At 44.5% G+C, this 19,803-nt stretch overlaps 1 protein-coding gene across 1 annotated transcript in view; it reads left to right on the top strand.

Moving 5' to 3' along the window:
* Positions 1 to 19,803, top strand: part of STAC (SH3 and cysteine rich domain) — a 423,240-nt gene that overhangs the window by 168,853 nt on the left and 234,584 nt on the right. Inside the window, exon 2 of the mRNA XM_073630594.1 lies at positions 6,739 to 7,015. Coding sequence (XP_073486695.1) covers positions 6,739 to 7,015 — 277 coding nt within the window. The remainder of the gene's footprint in view (positions 1 to 6,738; positions 7,016 to 19,803) is intronic.

Here is a 19,803-nt window from a genome sequence, read left to right as displayed (position 1 = left end):
CTGTCAGTGCACTGCTGTGTCTGTGAGAAAGACTCACGCCGATGCCAGTGACACTGACTGACCTGACGCCACCTGCACCCACTTGTGACCTGGCCCTTCCTTCATCAGATCAGACACAAAAAGAATGAACGAACTCGAAGTAAGACACTGTCTGACAGAGAGACAGACTGACTGACACTGACTCACCTGACACCTGCCTCAGGCTCAGCTTCAGTCGAGACTGCAGGCAGCACCACTGGTCTGTCAGGGCCCTGGGGTGAGCTCCGCTCTGTGACTGTCCATGTGCCCTCCTCCCTCCGAGTCCCGGAGTCCAACACTTGCTCGGGTGGTGGTGGTGGTGGTGATGTCACTCTCCGTCCACCCGGGCTGACTCTCCTCTCTCCCCCGTCTGGTCCCGCTGCCACTCAGGTCTCTCCACTCCACGAGGCTCAGTCTGCCCGCTCGGCTCCACCTGTTTATGGGGCTGGCGGCCGTGTTGGCACGAAAATGCGCTTAGATCATTGGCTCTGGCAGCCTGTGCCGCGGGTGGGGTGGGGTGGGCTGGGCTGTTGCTGGGCAGAGCAGAGGACTCGAGAAGACTCGGCAGCACGCGGCGGCTCAAGAAGATCGGATCTTCTCGGGGATTTCCGGAATTGTGCATGCGCAGTTCTGACCCGAGCCGATCGCCGCACTTTTCCCTTACTACGGGCTTTCACGGACACCGGAAAAATGCCTTGTTTTTACTGGCTGCCCGTAAATCTACAGGCGGTTGGCAACACTGGGAGACATGGATGAATGGGTGAGTTTGTTTTGTATATTACAAACGAATCAAATAGCATTTTCAGTTTGTGGTGCTCGGATACCGTTTAGTTTAGCTTGGCTTCGGCATGTTATACGTTGTTATATTGGTCCAGCTTGTACTAATGTAGCTATGTATTTGACATAGCTGGCCAATGCCACTGGAAGCTGGAAATTAGGAATGCTTCTGGGCCCTATGCTGAAGGCTGCTGTCCATACTTTGTTTACACAGGAGGTCTGCCCCTTCGTATGAGTGCCATTCAGAGAATGTTTTGCAACCTCTAAATGAATACAAAGCGTTCTCTGATTGGACAAGATAGAGAGGCGGTGTGGTGACAGCCTGCCTCCTGTATTTACAAGACATCAGGCCAGTCATTCAGGAACCATATAGGAACCATAGATACAGTGGAAGCACTTTCATAGTGATAGGTTCTTATAGATATTTGCAAATGTATGAAAAACTTTCCTATGTTGCAATAGTTTTCTCCACGTAACTGCAATTTGAAAATGCATATAGCAGGGATATACTTTTGATTTCAACATCTTTTTTTTAGAACATAGATATCCTTATTCTTATACAAGGGAACTTTGGCTTTTTTTAGCTTCTGCTGCATTGTTAAATCAAATCTGTATGTATATTTAAGCCCTAAAACAGATTTTCACAGGAAACCAGGTACCTGGCGATGCCTATTTGTACATTAGAAGCCATTAGTTACCTTAGACGCCATTGTAACAGGGTACCCCAGGAGATCTCAAAACAAGATAACTGCATTTTGCATTTTCCTTCTTTTAAAAATGGTAGTAATGAGTAGTTGCCATAGTGAATCCCACTTCGGAACTTTGGAATTTGCATACTGTGGGTATGAGTGGTCCTTGACTGCCTAGCAGGAACCAATATCATTGGCACCAATGAGCACCTGGAGGTGCATTGTATTTATGTGAATTAGTAAAGATTAGTTTTGGAACTTGCATATAGTGTATTTCAGAGGCGTAACTAGAACCTTCAGGGCCCCAGTGCAAGAAACCATTAAGGGTCCCTGACCCGTAGTATGATAGGGTGGGGGGCAGTGTGACAAGGGGACAGTATGATGGGGTAATATGAGAGGTGGGGGGGCAGTGGGACAGGTGGGGGGGTAGTGTGACAGGAGAAGGGTTTCTAATGCCGTGTACACACGAGCGGACTTTTCCTCCGGACTGGTCCGACTGACAGAGTCTTTCGGACAATTCGACCATGTGTGGGCTTCATCGGACCTGCAGCAGACTTTTTCAGTCAAAAATCTGGCAGACTTTAGATTTGGAACATGTTTCAAATCTTTACGTCGGAACTCCGCCGGACCCAGTTTCTATCGAAAAGTCCACTCGTCTGTATGCTAGTCCGACGGACAAAAACCGACGCTAGGGCAGCTATTGGCTACTGGCTATGAACTTCCTTATTTTAGTCTGGTTGTACGTCATCACGTACGAATCCATCAGACTTTGGTGTGATTGTGTGTAGGCAAGTCCGTTCATTCGGAAAGTCCATTGGAAGTCCGTCGGATAGTCCGTCGGACCAGTCCAGTCGAAAAGTCCACTCGTGTGTACGCGGCTTTAGAAGTGTGACCAGAGGGGGGAGTATGACAAGAGGGGGCAGTATGATGGAGGCAGTGTAACAGAAGGGGGCAGTATGACAGGGGGTGCAGTATGACAGGGGGATATTGTGACAAGGGGGGGCAGTGTTACAGAAAAAGGGTACCTAGGAAGTATGACAGGAGGGGGCAGAGTGATAAGAGGGGGCAGTGTAACAAGGGAGCACTGTGAAAGGAGGGGGCTGTGTAACAAGAGGGGGACAGTATGACGGGGTAGTGTGACAGGAGAGGGGTAAATATGACAGAAAGAGCAGTGTGACGAGGGGGTAGAATGATAGTTGGGCAGTGTTACGGGGGGCAGTATGACAGGGGGGTATTGTGATAAGGGGCAGTGCGGCATGGGACAGTGTGACAGGTGGGGGGCAGTGTGGCGGGGACAGTATGATGTGGGCAGTGTGATAAAAGAGGGGCTGTGTGGCAGGTGGGGTGGGTAGTGTGATATGAGGGGGGCAGTGTAACAGGTAGGGGGGCAGTCTGACAGGTGTGAGGGAAGTGTGACAGGTGGGGGGGCGCAGTGTGACAGGTGGAGGACAGTGTCATAAGAGGGGGGCAGGGTAACAGGTGGGGGAATTTGATAAGAGGGGGGCAGTGTGACAGGTGGGGGGCAGTGTGATAGGCGGGGCAGTGTGATAGGTGGGGGGGCAGTTTGACAGGTGGGAGGGCAGTGTGATAGGTGGGGGCAGTGTGACAGATGGGGGGCAGTGTGACAGGTGGGAGGCAGTGTGACAGGTGGGGGGAAAGTGTGACAGGTGGGGGGGCAGTGTCATAAGAGGAGGGCAGGGTAACAGGTGGGGGAATGTGATAAGAGGGGGCAGTCTAACAGGTAGGGGGTAGTGTGATAGGTGGGGCAGTGTGATAGGTGGGGTCAGTGTGACAGGTGAGAGGGCAGTGTGACAGGTGGGGGGCAGTGTCATAAGAGGGGGGCAGTGTGACAGGTGATGGGCAGTGTAAAAGGTGATGGGCAGTGTGACAGGTGGGGGGCAGTGTGACAGGTGGGGGGCAGCATGAAAGGTGGGGGGTGGTGTTACAGGTGGGTGGAAGTGTAACAGGTGGGGGGCAGTGTCATAAGAGGGGGGCAGGGTAACAGGTGGGGGGAATGTGATAAGAGGGAGCAGTCTGACAGGTGGGGGCAGTGTGATAGTTGGGGGCAGTGTGACAGGTGGGAGGGCAGTGTGATAGGTGGGGGCAGTGTCATAAGAGGGGGGAGTGTGACAGGTGGGGGGCAGTGTGACAGGTGGGGGAAAGTGTGACAGGTGGGGGCAGTGTCAACAGAGGGGGCAGTGTAACAGGTGGGGGGAATGTTATAAGAGGGGGCAGTCTGACAGGTGGGGGGCAGTGTGATAGGTGGGGCAGTGTGATAGGTGGGGGGGCAGTGTGACAGGTGGGGGGCAGTGTCATAAGAGGGGGCAGTGTGACAGGTGGGGGGACAGTGTGACAGGTGGGGGAAAGTGTGACAGGTGGGGGAAGTGTGACAGGTGGGGGCAATGTCATAAGAGGGGGCAGGGTAACAGGTGGGGGAAATGTGATAAGAGGGAGCAGTCTGACAGGTGGGGCAGTGTGATAGGTGGGGGCAGTGTGACAGGTGGGAGGGCAGTGTGACAGGTGGGAGGGCAGTGTCATAAGAGGGGGGCAGTGTGACAGGTGGGGGGACAGTGTGACAGTTGGGGGGCAGTGTGACAGGTGGGGGGCGGTGTGACAGGTGGGGGGAAAGTGTGACAGGTGAGCATTGTTATAGTAAGACACAAAGCATGCTCAGGTGCTGGGCTGCTTACCTTACAGAAGAAGCCTAGATGCAGTAGCCCTTGTATATACTGCTTCCCTGTGATGTCCGTGGGATGTCCCATATGGCTAGAAGTTCACTTCCCAAGTGTCAGTGTATACAGTGGAGGGGGGCGGGAGGGGGTGATCAGAGGCCCTGTGATGTCCGTGGGATGTCCCATTCAGAATACCAGCTAACAGTTCACTTCCACTTCCCGAGTGTCAGTGTATACCACAGAACTTCCAATCGCCCCCTCCCGCCCCCCTCCACTGTATACACTGACACTCGAGACGTGAACTGCTAGCCAGTACTCTGAATGAGACATCCCACGGATCCCACATCACATAGTTTCCGATTGCCCCCTCTACTGTATAGTTAGCTGCCAGCCGGAGGTGCAGGGGGAGATGCTGGGTCTTGGGGGGCCCCCCTAAAGTGGTGGAACGCCAGGGCCGGGTCGCAAGTGTGACTGCTGCGACTCTGGTAGTTCTGCCACTGGTATATTTTAAGAATAGCCCTAATTAGTGTTCTGTATGATCAGTGAATCTTGCCTAGTATCTGTATGTTTTGTTGCCATAAATATACCTATATTTTCATCCTAATATATCCACTTTGTGTTCTTTTTTTGGCCTCCTCTATTTGTCATCCTTATATGACATCTTTATATATATATATATATATATATATATATATCCTATATGATTACACGTCCCCCTTAAAATTATATAAAACTTAAATTAAAATAAAAATAATAATAAAAAATATTGCAATTTATACAACATGGTTCCCTGAAAGCCCAGCCTAGGCAGCTGATCTAAGCATGTGATGAATAAAGGCCTAAGCAGAGGTAATCCTCAAAGAGAATTGCAGGTCAAATTAGTTAGAAGATCCAGAGATCTAGATAGTTGACATTATATGAATGTCTTTTTGTTTGTATAACCATGGTTGCCTCCACCCTAGCTGTAGGTTCCTTCTTGGTCATTCATGACTTTGTGGTCCGTGCAAGTGGGGGTGTAGCAGAGGTGTGTCCTTTGCATACATGCTTTGTACCAAATGTGTCCCTCTTTATCATCTCAGAAAGTTTAGAGGTGTATTTAGTTCAGACAGTGTGTATTTCTATAGTAGTTGAAATAAACAAAGGCAGCAGAGCCAGTGTCCTCAGACACTGTAGTCCACGTGTGTGCATAAAGCCAAACATAAGCTGTTCAGCTGAGAACTTGTGAACATCTTTCATATAGGAAAATTGTAATGTTTGTAAAATATTGCTGTTTATTTTATCTGCTTATCACTTGTCCTCCCCTTGGTAACAAATAATATCACTTGATCATTTACATAAATAAGCAATAGGGTGTTGTTAAGCAATATTGGTTTTCAACAGCCCCATGTAGAGACTTCTCTGAACTAAACAAAAGAATTGGGAGTAGCCCTAGGTAGCTATTGTATTTATGCATCTACATTATTAATAAATCACTAAGAATATTTTTAAAAATATTGTAGCTGTATCCATAATTGCATTAATCTGATAACTAAAATAAATACATTTCTTTTTATTTCCATGTGTGTAGTAATGGCACGAGTTTAAAGGGAACCTGTAGTTTACCCAGGCAGGGCATATTTATTAATGTAATACAGTGCACAAGTGCAAGCACATGTGTGAATGGAGTAATTTGGACCCAGTTAAAAAACATTTTGCAGCATTTGTGAGGCCCGTGTGTATATATATATTGATTGTGGTATATGAATTCTTACCAAAAATTTAAGTAAACAGAGGTGCTGGACTTGATACCAGCATCACCATCACACAACCATTGAACTCTGCAGGGTTTTAGTTTAAGATAGCCCTTTGGGAGAATATAACACCGTCCAAATCAGGAACCCTAGCAAACCAACTCCCAGCCCTGATCAAGGGAAAATTCTTGGACCCTGAAACACGTTGGATACCTTTACTCTACTGGTTGTGACTCCATTGTCAAGAAATAAATGCTATGTGGACTCTTGAACAGATAATTTGGTGCTTTGTTCCTTCTGTTCACATATGAATTCTTGTTACCACCTGTCATTCCATTCAATCCAAATGTCATTGCTATTTTGTGAATGTAATCCATATATTAAAAACATAGCTATAGTAATCCTTTATTTCTAGCATCATTAGCTGGAATGTAACCAACATTTCCCTAAACAGAAGCATACTTACAAAACCTTAATGCCAAGTCACCTTCAGTCTTCCATCTCCCTGCAACAAAAATGTACAAAGTATTGGTCATGCCCGCTCACTCGCTCCCCATAGACTTGCATAGGCCTGACAGGTGACGGAACTATACAACTTTATAGGAAATAAGTGCAACAACATGGCTGGTGCTAAGAAGATTTTTGGTGCCAGGAGACCCAGGAGATGAAGAACTGAAGAAGGTCCAGCCATAGTTTTAAGGACTTGGCTCGAGTGCAATAGGGTGTTTTGTTTTTGGTTTTTTTTGCCAAGGAGCCAAGAGATAAAGGGCAAGTGTATTTTGTCTAATGATTCTAAGTTCATAACTGTCAAATATTTTACTAACTAAATTCTCTTATTCTCATTGCTTTTAGCTCCAGAAACTTAAGAAATCCCTATCCTTCAAGACAAAGAGCATACGGAGTAAAAGTGCAGACAATTTCTTCCAAAGAACTAATAGTGACATGAAATTTCAAGTAGATTTAGAGCTAGAAGATAGCCCAACCAGCAACAGAAGGACCCAAAGCTCAGAAACTCAGTCAGCAAGCCCTACCAAAGTAATACAGCCGCCAGATAACAAGACGCACATTTTCCAGGAACATGTCTTTAAAAAACCCACATTCTGCGATGTATGCAACCACATGATTGTAGGTAAGACTTACAGTATGGTAAAAATTGTATCTTATGTAGATATGCTGGTGACAAACCCTAACTTAAACATGACCTCCAGCAAAACTGCTCAGTTGAAATATATATATTTTATATGTTTTACCTAACAGTTCTGTTTAGTCTTATAATTTGGATACCTCTGTATCCACTAGGTGGTTAGCAAAACAATATGATTACCTTTTGGCTTTTAGGTGGCATACCCAATATTGAAGGAGTAGAATCACATTAAGGAATTCATATCTCTGCTTTCCCCTCCTGCCTCCTGTATACATGCCGCCAGTGTTAGCCTGACAGCCCCTGTAATACAACAGAGCTAGGATTGGCTTCCACTGCTAGTCTTTCCTGTTCCTGTTTGAGCTGTGCTACACAGCAAATTACAGAAAGGTAATATACATTTTTATTTTAGGTATGTATACTACTGTAGCAGTATTTAAGAATACATTTAATAATTTATTAATTAACTCCTAGGAAGAATAAAGGATTGGTTTTAAAATTTCATAAAAGTTCAGCTTTAATAGTGCAGTGAGTAAGGGATGATAATGTACAGCAAATCATAAATCACTTTACTTTACATATACATTGAAGATTCCTGCTGACTGGTTAATAGAGGTAACTGAAAAAAAGGAAGGTTCATATCACCAAGGGTGTGGTTGCCATCATCCCAATTATTGTCTACAAACTGGATTGTGAAGGGGAATTATAACTAAAACATTAAAGAAGTATTGATATTGTTTAAAAATGCATGTTTTATTATATCACATGTATAATAAAACATACATTTTTTAACAATATCAATACTTTTTTAATGCTTTAGTTATAATTGCCCTTCACAATCCCAATAAACAGAGGAATCCAATTTGAATACAGGTAACTGGACCCCATTTATCATAAGATTGATTTAGTCATCCTGTATAGAAAAGGTATTGCTCATCAAATATTAGAGTGATATTTCTAAATCTTGTGACGTGACTATGGTGTATTGCAACCCACGTGAAGAATAAAAATGTGGCGCTATCCTAATCACCCTCTCTGTGGTGTCACTGTTGACAGTGAATATCCTAATCTAATAAACACTTTTAAAGTGTATGAATAAAGTACATTATATGAAAAATAATAATAAAAAATATGATATATATATAATGAAAACAAAAAACACCATACACAATACAATACATACAGTGACTCAGTGATGAAATTGCTGGAAAACCACAAATGTGTCACTCCTATAACCAAGTGTGTAACAATTCAATGTGCACACTCAACATAAACTCCGTGACTTGATAAATAAAAGTCCAAAACAAGTGCACATATGTGTATGCCCAAGATTAATAGTCTCTGTCAGTACACCCAATAATGTACCTTTTGTTGGCACTCAAGGAGCAGGAAATATAGACGCAAGCATTTTCCATGCTCTGTCTCAGTTTTGCACAACATACAATCACTTTTTTCTGTCATTGTTTCTTTGATACAAACATAGTGTCCAGTCTCAGCCCCTTCTTTGAATGCAACGTTGTATCTTTACGTGCTATTATCAGTCTCTGCCCCATGTGCTTACAATCCTGGTAAGGAAAATATTTTTCTGGCTTGCCTAAAATAAAATACAGTAATTTTAAAGCTTGAATATAAATACTTTGTGAAACATTTTTAATGCAGAAACCAGAGGAGATGCAGCATCATCATACAGTTAAAGTACAACTAAAGGCCCATGTATGATATTCTAAACTAGCATTTCTCAACCAGTTAAAATGTAGAAAATGTAAACATTACTTATCAATGGGAAACCGGAGTCTGGAGCAATGCAGACAATCACCCCCTTCATATTAGAGTCCCCCCTATTACAACAGTGTTCCCCCTCTATGTTGCAGTTACCCATTCACTTCAGAATCCCCAATCACACCAGTGCTCCTCCTATACATCAGATGACCCTCCGTACATGAGTGCTCCTCAATAAATCAGAGTTGCCCCTTCACATCAGAGATCCCCATTATATCAGAGGTCCCTCCATCACATCAGCATTCCCCATCTATGTCGTAGTCGCCCATTCACTTCAAAGTTCCCAATCACATCAGTGCTCCTCCTATACATCAGATGACCCTCCATACATGAGTGCTCCTCATTGATTCAGAGTTGCCCCTTCACTGCAGAGACCCCTATACATGAGTCCCCCATCACATCACAACCTCCCCATCACACAGACCCCAGATACACTCTCCCCATCACAGAACCCCCCACACAATACCCTTTTTTTATATCAGAAGCCTACCTTCTGGCTCCTGCAGCACAGCAGAGGGTGGGGGGAATAAAGAAGTCTAGAGGAGGAGGACTTCCATCTTACCCTGAGTGCTGAGGGCAGCCCTGCATGCTGCCTGCCCTGGATCAGAGCCATGTGTTGCCATTGTGCAAGCCTGCTGACCACCAGTACCATAGCAACAAATGACACTGTGCATCTGGGCCTCCCAACCTATGATGTTAACCCAGGCAAAACTGGGTCCTATGCTTGTGCCAACCTTGGGGAACTCAGACAGCTCCTGGTTAAGAAACACTGGCCTAAACAAGTACCAAATTTAGTTACTATGTGGTGCACAAGCCTCAAAAATTAAACAAAAACCTTTGTTTACCTTTGTTTACGTTCCGTTGCCTTAGAGAAGTCTCACCTAAGGTCACTGAATTTTATGAAGGCCATTCATGAAAGATATCCACCTTCTCCAAGTGTTTGAATACCCAATTTCCGGTTCCTCTTTTCTAAAAAACAATAGAAATCTGACACTACTAATCTACTAGTTGTTTTTATAGCTGTCTGCCTCCCCGTTGGAGAGCTAAAGCACCACAGGTGGAAGGAAAGCAAATAGCTTGATTCCCCCATAAACACAGTCAGCTTTGATTGACAGGGGAATTCCTTCTGCAGCGCTATTGTGTTCTGTCGACTGGGAGGGGGGCTTAGCCAGATGGCAGAACACAATGATTAAAGCTGATTTTTAATGTATTAAAGTTTTTAAATTCTTAATGACATTGTGTAAAAAAAACACAGTAAACACAGACGTCCTCCAGAACATCTAAAGTATGTGGTGAAAATTAAAAAGGATGGATAATCACTCAGTATTTCACTTGTATGCTCATAAATGTAGTTTAATATGGTTTTGGGGGGAATGCTTGTTTGCTGCAGCTTCCTTTTCTGACCAGCCAGGCTACATTCCTGCAAGGGTTTAGTATGGATTCTTAGGGGGGCTGCACATCTTTTTTCTTTCTTTATTTTGTGGGGTCCCCTGTAAAAATCCATACCAGATCCCTGTCTAGGATAAGGATCTGGTATCTATTTTAGGGGCGACTTTATGGCACTTTTGGCCATCCAGGCTGAATGCATGGGCAAGAGTCTGTTGTGGATATTAAGGGAAACCCCTTGCAAAAAAAAAAAAACTGTATGAGGTTCCGCTTAAGATCCACACCAGACCCTTATTCAGGAATGCAACCTGGGTGACCAGCATGCAGTTCACCCCATCCTGAACCATACTAGGCCACATGCCCTAAACATTGTTGGGGGGGGTGCTTTGCCAGCAGGATACCCAGCGAAAGACACTTTGTGCCCATGTTGATGGAGACCAGGATGGATGTGGGGTTCTGCAAGGGAAAACTGATTGTAATCTAGAAGCCCACTTTAAAATAGTGGGCCCCCAAATATCCACCCCCCATGTAGCTCTTGTAAAGTAAATAAACATACACACTAAAGAAAAAGTCTTTAATTTAAAAAAAATGTCCTGCAATGTAAATCCAACATGAGCAATGTCCTACTGACCCTTAGATACGACTACCCGCACCATGACAATCCTTTCCTGTTGCACTCCTGGAAAAATGCCAGTTCCCCGGCCAGCTGCTAAATGTCAACTAACTGGCTAGGGATGCTGGTTGATGTCAATGACTAATAAGGTCATGCCCATATGTTGTCAATGACATCCCCCAGGATCCCCTTGATACTTTGTTTACAAAGAGAAGCTGATGAGTAATTTAGTGACAATTATTTTTGGGTTTTTTTTGTTTGCTGGAGTACATCCAAAAGGTGTTCCAATTCACATGCAGGTTTAAGGAATTCCCCAGTGATGATATTTAAAGGATTTGCGTATGTTTAATGCTGCTCTTCAAGCTTCATTAAATGATCTGCTCCCTGCTGAATGGTATTTTTTTTTAATTTGCATTGGTACATGTCCCCCATGGCAGTGCCCCGCTACCCATGCACATCTTACCAAAAGACAGCAAATTGCCCTTCAAAAAGACCAGAAAAAATTTACAAGATTTTGCTCCCATATGCTTCAATAATATTTGGGTGCTATGTTCAGTGTTTGTGTGTTTTTTTTTTAAGTATTTGGTGAATGTCTGTGTAATGTGATAACTCATAACTACTCCTTGTAGTTACCAGATTATTTATTTTCTTATTATATGATAAACAGTATTGAGCAGATGGGAGAGATCTTGTGGGTTGTCCAGTTTACAGTGTAGGGTATATTGGCTCAGTTTGCCTTTGGCAGCCACCTTACCAATATGCTGAAGAAACGTATTTTATGTTTCCAGTACAACATGTAAAGTTTCTTCAGAACAGATGATGATTGGTTTTATTTCTAAACATAAGGCTAAACTGATGTCATTGCAACTCTAATAAATGTACAATCAGATATAGGAGTTAGAGGCCAAGGCTGTGATATGCCATCTGCTATTGCAGCACAAACAACTGAAGCCCTGAAACAGAAGCTGTTATTCCCATATAAGATATGTGTAATAATTTAACTGTTTCACTGAAGAAATTGACAAGATCAGGCCAATATTAAAAAAAAAAAATAGCTATAACTTCTCAAATGAAAATCAGAGGATAGAGTGCAAGGGCCATCCTAATAACACCATGGGCCCCTAGACAAAGCAATGCACTGGACCCCCTACCAGGGAGATGGTGGCCTGCTGCACATGTCCCCCAGCACAATCACTCCCCAGGTCACTCTGTCCCCTGCCAAATCACCCCTCCCCCTCCATTCAGTCTGTCCCCCAGTACAGTCATTTTGTCCTTAGCACAATCACCCCTCCCCCAAAAAGGTCAGGCTGTCCCCCTGTACAATAACCCCTTTCCCCCAGGTCAGTTTGTCCCCAGAACATTTACCCCCCTGGTCAGTCTGTCCCCAACACAATAACCCCCCCCCCAGGTCAGTTTGTCCCTCAGTAAGACCCCTTTCATACCGAGGGCGTTTTGCAGGCGCTATAGCGTTAAAAATAGCGCGCCTGCAATCCGCCCTCAAACAGCTGCAGCATTGTCTCCAGTGTGAAAGCCCGTGGGCTTTCACACCGGAGCGCTGCACTAGCAGGAGGGGAAAAAAAGTCTTGCCAGCAGCTTCTTTCGAGTGGTGAAGGAGCGGTGTGTTTACCGCTCCTCCACCACTGCTCCCCATTGAAATCAATGGGGCAGCGCTGGGATACCGCCGGCAAAATGCCGCTATAGCGGCACATTGCAGGCAGTTTTAACCCTTTCTTGGCCGCTAGCGGGGGGTGAAAGCGCCCCGCTAGCAGCCGAAATGCGCCGCTAATCCGACGGTAAAACGCCGCTAAAAATAGGGGCGTTTTACCGCCAACGCTATGGGCAGCCCGGTGTAAAAGGGCTCTAAAGTCAGTACGCCAGCACAATCGCTCCCCTTCTCCCAGGTCAGTCTGTCTCTCAGGACATTCAGTCTGCCCTCCAGCACAACGACACGCTCAGGTCAGTCTGTCCCTCAGCACAATCCTCCCCATCTCCCTAACACACCTCAGACAGACCTCAGTGGCCTGTGAGAGTTTGTTCCTCCTGTTATATCACAGTCATGTGATAGTTTATGGTATTTTAGGGTTTTTATTCAATATGTGCAAAGATAGATCATGCAAATACTTCTAAAGGCTTTCCAGTTTTGGCTGTGGTAATATAGAACTTTTTTCTGTCACTTTTTAAACAGCCTTTTTTTCCTTTCCTTCCTTCAGACTACTAATTAAGGGGAGTGGTAAATTGGTCTCAGGTGCTTCAGGCCATATATAACTTTCTGTAGAGCACATCAGAATTTGCCAGATTTGCTGGTTGGAAGCTGAAGAGTGGGAACTTTGAGTGGAGAGTGAAAACCAGTTTTTGATTGCTCTGTGCATTTTAGGTTCCTTTTGGGGTCTTTCCTTGCAGTTTTCTTAATACCTTTTCTGTCACTTTTTAAACAGCTTTTTTTTTTTCTTTCCTTCCTTCAGACTACTAATTAAGGGGAGTGGTTATTTGGTCTTAGGTGCTTCAGGCCATATATAACTTTCTGTTGAGCACATCAGAATTTGACAGATTTGCTGGTTGGAAGCTGAAAAGTGGGAACTTTGAGTGGAGAGTGAAAACCAGTTTTTGATTGCTGTGTTTACATTTTTAGTTTCTTTTTGGGGTCTTTCCATGCAGCTTTCTTAATACCTTTTCTGTCACTTTTTAAACAGCCTTTTTTTAATTTCCTTCCTTCAGACTACTAATTAAGGGGAGTGGTTAATTGGTCACAGGTGCTTCAGGCCCTATATAACTTTCTGTAGAACTCATTTTGAGCCTGCTCATCTTTGAGCTTGGCACCTTTTTGCTTGCTGGAACTGTGACCAAGTGGAACTGGATTAAGTGGTGAGTTAAAAACCAGAGTTGAAAACAGGAGTCATCAAACCTGTAAGTAACATCTGAAATTTCCTGTTAGTAATATTATTATTGTAATTGGGAAAATGGGGGTTAGCAAGATTGAAGGTTTTGTGCAGTGCACAGTGTGCCACATGTATACAACAATGGAGCAACAGCTCCAGGATGGATACCACTGTGACAGATGTGAGCAGGTTGCCCTTCTGGAAGCTGACATTAGAGATCTGGAGGAGCAAATTGCAACACTTGGCAGAACTGACAACCTTGAAAGGGGTCCTAAGCTCACTGAGCAGGTGGTTAGTTGGGTTAATGGGGAGGGTGGAGGGATAAGTCAGGATTATCAGGTAGGAAGATGGGTTAGTACAGTTAGAGGGTAGTAAGGGCGCACAGAAAATGAAGGCCAGCCCTGGGTTTAACCACTTCAGCTCCGGAAGATATTACCCCCTTCCTGACCAGAGCACTTTTTGCGATTTGGCACTGCGTCGCTTTAACTGACAATTTCGCGGTCGTGCGACGTGGCTCTCAAACAAAATTGATGTCCTTTTTTTCCCACAAATAGAGCTTTCTTTTAGTGGTATTTTATCACCTCTGCGATTTTTATTTTTTGCGCTATAAACAAAATAAGAGCGACAATTTTGAAAAAAACGCATTATTTTTTACATTTTGCTATAATAAATATCTCCCAAAAATATATAAAAAAACATTTTTTTCCTCAGTTTAGGCCAATCGTATTCTTCTACATATCGCACTAAGCGTTTATTGATTGGTTTGCGCAAAAGTTATAGCGTTTACAAAATAGGGGATAGTTTTATGGCATTTTTATTAATATTTTTTTTTTTTACTAGTAATGGCGGCGATCAGCGATTTTTATTGTGACTGCGACGTTATGGCAGACACGTCAGACATTTTTGACACATTTTTGGGACCATTGTCATTTATACAGCGATCAGTGCGATTAAAAATGCACTGATTACTGTGTAAATGACACTGGCAGTGAAGGGGTTAACCACTAGGGGGCGGGGAGGGGTTAAGTATGTCCTAGGGGAGTGATTCTAACTGTAGGGGGGATGGGCTGTGTGTGTCACTACGCTGATCACCGCTCCCGATGACAGGGAGCTGTGATCAGTGACACTTGTCACTAGGCAGAACAGGGAGATGCTGTTTACATCAGCATCTCCCCGTTCATCCTCTCCGTGAGGCGATCGCGGGTATCCCCATGGCGATCGAGTCCGCGGGACCCGCGACCCGCCTCACGGAGCTCGCAATGGCACGGCGGGGAATTCAAATGGAAGATATAAGGAAGAGGGATTTGGGTTTTTAAAGCACTGGGCTGAATTTTCATTGGGGTACAACCTATATGCTAAAGATGGTTTGCACTTTAAAGGAAGGGGGTCTTCTGTGCTGGGGGAGAGGTTTATGGGAAGGCTGGAAGAGTATCTAAACTAGGAGTGTGGAGGGAGGGCGAATTAGATTATAATGGGTCAGACAGGTCAGACAGGGGTCGGTCCCTCTTGGTGGGTGGAATAAGGATAGATGGGAGGAGGGCTATGGCAGATGATATGAAGGTTCCCATGTTACAATCAACCATTGGAAATATAAATATAAAGTATTTGTACTAAAATAAAAAATATGCCACATACATTTGCAAAATGTGACAATGAATTAAAGTGTTTGTTCAATGCCAGAAGTCTGCCAAGCAAAATAGGTGAGTTGGAAGCTCTGGTGCACGAGACAAACTATGATCTAATTGGTATTGCTGAATCTTGGCTTCATTCTTCTCATGGCTGGGCTATTAATATTCCTAGCTATGCTCTTTTTCAGAAAGACAGGGTAAAATGGAAGGGTGGTGTTGTCTGTCTCTATGTGAGAAGTGATCCCAAAACGAGTGTGAAAGAGAACCTAGTTGATGGTGAGTGTGATGAGTCTGAAGCATTATGGGTGGAACTGTGCATGGGTGTGCTTACTACAACGCTTGTCATTGGAGTTTGTTATAGACCTCCCAGTGTTAGTGAGGAAGTAGAGACTCAGCTCCTTGCACAGATCCTTGCACAGGGCTGCAAGGGCTGGGGCAGTGATAATAATGGGGGATTTTAATTACCCGGAAATTGACTGGAGTAATGGCACTGCTGGGACAGTTAAGGGGCAAAAATGTATAAGCCTATTACAAGACAATTTTATGGTCCAGTTTATTGAGGCCCCGACTAGAAATGGCGCTCTGCTGGACCTGGTAATCTCAAGCCATGCAGAGCTTATTACCAATATTCATATAAAAGAGGATCTAGGTAGCAATGGCCATAACATGATTTCATTTATTGTTAGACGTAAGCAACAAACACATACGGGTAAGATAAATACACTTAACTTTAAGAGAGCAAATTTTCCAAGGATGGGGGCTGCTCTCCAGGACTTAGACTGGAAGGGAATATTGGCATCAATGGACACAAAACAGAAATGACAGTGACTGTATGTAAACTCACTGCAAAGTATATTCCCATGGGCAATACGTTTATAAGGCTAAGATTAAAACCTATGTGGCTCATGGCCAAAGGTAAAATGGCTATAAATAATAAAAAAAGAGCCTTTAAAAAATATAAAAATGAAGGAACGCTATCATTGTTTAAATGTTACAAAGAATATAACAAAATATGTCAAAAAGAAATCAAGGATGCAAAAATTCTAAACGAATGACAGGTTGCAAATGATAGAGGACAAACCCCCAAAAATTCTTCAAATATATTAAAGGGGTCGTAAACCCTCATGGTTTTTCCCCTTAATGCATTTGATGCATTAAGGGGAAAACCTTCTGTAGCGCTGCAGCCCCCCAGCCCCCCCATTCTACTTACCTGAACGCTGTCAATCGCCAGCCGGGAACGAGCATACCAGCTCTAGCTGGTGTCTCGTGTCCTGATTGGATACATTGATAGCAGCGCAGCCATTGGCTCCCGCTGCTGTCAATCAAATCCAATGACGCGGCGCCGGGGGGTGGGGCCGAGTCCTGCATTCTGTTTGAATAGACACAGATGCAGGACTCGGGAGCATGCCCGCATGGGTGTTCACCTTAGGATAGCCTTCTCCAACGTGGACACTCGATGCGGGGAGGAGGCACCAGCGCCGCTGAAGGACCCCAGAAGAGGAGGATCGGGGCCACTCTGTGCAAAATGAACTGCATAGTGGAGGTGAGTATGATATGTTTGTTAATTAAAGAAAAAAACAAAAACAAGGGTTTACAACCCCTTTAATAGTAAAAAGGTCAGGTCTGAGCATGTGGGCCCTTTACAAAATAATCTAGATTGGGTGACTGGGGACAAAGAGAAAGCAAATGTATTAAATACTTTCTTCAGCTCTGTGTATACAAAGGAGCATGGGGGAGCTCCTGTCCATAATGGGGGTGGTATTGACACAGCCCCAAATGATCCACAGTGGCTCAATAGTTATATGATCCAGAAATATTTAGACAGTATTAAGGTGGATAAAGCACTTGGACCAGATGGCATCCACCCACGGATCCTAAAAGAATTGAGCTCTGTCATTTCAAGGCCATTGTTTCTCATTTTTAGGGACTTCTTAAAGCAGTTGTATACCCACACAATTTTTCTTTATTTTTTTTTAAGCCTGTAAGGCAAAAGGCATAACGAGCTGATCCCGGGCACCGCCAAGGCAGCTGACATTTCCCCTCGGTGTGTCTTCCGGGTTTGTGGCTCTGGCACTATGATTGGCCGGAACCGCAATGTCGTCACTCACGCGCATGCACGCAGGAGACTTCTTCAGCCGGACCTTCACAGCGCATGCGCCTCTGACGTCATGCAAAGTGAATATCTCCTAAACCGTACAGGTTTCTTAGATATTAATTTTACCTACAGGTAAGCCTTATTATAGGCTTACCTGTAGGTAAAAATATAAAAAAAGGGTATACAACCACTTTAATAACTGGAATGCTACCACTGGATTGGCGCAGGGCCACTGTGGTGCCCATATTTAAAACGGGATCAAAGTCTTTACCAAGTAACTATAGACTCTTTTAGTTTAACCTCTATAGTCGGGAAGATATATAAGAGACCACATAGACGAGTTCTTGTTGGAAAAAAATATTTTAGGCAACAGACAGCATGGATTCATAAAAGACAGAAGCTGTAAGGTAAAGTCTATAGGCTTGGAAAGATCAATTTGTAAATGCATAGAAAACTGGCTAAAAGACAGATATCAGAGAGTAGTGGTTAATGACTCGTACTCGGAATGGTCTAAGGCTATCAGTTGTGTATCCCAAGGTTCAGTGCTGGGACCATGGGCGTAGAATAAGGGGTTGCAGGGGTCACAATTGCAACCCTGCCCCTAGCTCCAGGGGGCCCCTGCAGCCTCCCAGTCATTTTATCATATCCTCCACAAAATCCAGCTCCGATCTGCCCTAGGGCTCTACAGCCAAGCTCTAGTACTGGGCTTCTACTTTGCCTTCCACAGTCCACACCCCTCTGTTCCCATTGGCTGGGGAGAAGCTGTGAGCCATTTCCTGAATGGAGAGGAGCACGAGGTGAGAACAGCCCAGGATAGGTAAGTGTCTGTGCTGTGTGCTGGCAACATGGAATGGCAAGCTCAGTGAGGCAAGAGGAGGAAAGTGCCATCCTGCAGCCACAATAGGACCATATCACTGGTGAGGTATGACACTGCTCAGTGTCTCCTAGTCACCAGCTGGGATTCTCTGTACCCCCCCCACCCGGGGATGTCTACTTACCCTAACAACTTTTCCTGACAACTGGGGAAAAGACACACAACTCCAGGAGGTGACCTTCCCCTAACACCTGCCAACACTGACAGAGAAACCTTCAGAAATTGCTAAAACATATCCCTTAACACCTCCTCGGAGGGGGGCCCTAAAGGGCTGCAGGCTTCAGATTTTGTGTCACATGGCTTTGCCCTCCCAGATCTAAGTTGCCCCCCCCAAAGCCCCCTAACCACCTCCTCCATCCTGCATGCTATGCCCGGCTGCTGAGCTCCTTTCCCATTACAGTACTCTATACTGTTCCTCCGCAGGGCTGAAATCACATTCCTTTACAACACAGCCAGTTAGTTATGATCTGCACAGGGTATATCTGCCTACTGCAACTACACTGCCGTTCCGACCAGACAATTTCACATGTCAGAAGGGCAACATAAGAGCCAGATACACCCTGTAAAGACTGACAGACTGTGTGTAAGGGAATGTAATTTCAGCCCTATGTAGTGTGGGGGGGGGAGCTGTATACAGTGCTGGGATGGGAAAGGAGCTCTGCCAAGTGACCTGCCAGGGGTCCCTGTCCTCTGATTCTCCAGCGGTGATCCCTGTCCCCTGATTCTCCAGCGGTAATCCATGTCCTCTAATGTAAAGAGGAACTCTGGGAACTCAAAACTCTTAATCTACTTTGAGTATCTTGGCATGCGGTGGATGTATCTGCACGCACGTTGGAAGTAGTGAGGGGAGGCCTAAGTCAACTTTTGCATCGGGGCCCACAAGCTTCAAGCAACGCCTCTGGCTGGGACCCTTACTTTTTAATATCTTTATAAATGATATAGGGTCTGGGATTAAAAGTAACATTTCTGTCTTTGCAGATGACACTAAGCTATGCAGTGGAATAACGTTCTTACAGGATGTCTTCAATTTACAAGCCAACCTCAATGCATTTCTAATTGGGCAACTAAGTGACAAATGAGGTTAAATGTTGATAAATGTAAAGTTATGCACTTGGGGGCTAAGAATATGCATGCATAATACATACTAGGGAGAGTACAACTGGGGGAATCAAAGGTGGAGAAGGATCTGGGGGTTTTGGTAGATCATAAGCTCAATAATAACATGCAATGCCAAGCTGTGGTTTCCAAAGCAAGCAAAGTCAGATGTCACAGATGTCAGTGAAGACTTGTTATAAAGTTATTTTACTGTCTGTTATGAATGTGTAAATATTTCAGTGTCTATAGCCTGCCTAGCTACAAGTTTTTTAACCTAACCAATATACTATTCAATTGAAGAGATCTGTGTTTTCATGTCTCTCTGAAACTACTGACTTTGCTTTTTAAGTAAAAAAACAAGTACCGGTTCCTGAAACTACTATTTTAAGTAACAAATATACTGCTTCAAATTCAGGTTGAGATAGAAGCA

This window comes from Aquarana catesbeiana, linkage group LG05, assembly GCF_042186555.1.
Source record: "Aquarana catesbeiana isolate 2022-GZ linkage group LG05, ASM4218655v1, whole genome shotgun sequence".
NCBI lineage: Eukaryota > Metazoa > Chordata > Amphibia > Anura > Ranidae > Aquarana > Aquarana catesbeiana.
The sequence above is the reverse complement of the archived record's forward strand: the minus strand, read 5'-3'. Positions and strand labels throughout refer to the sequence as shown.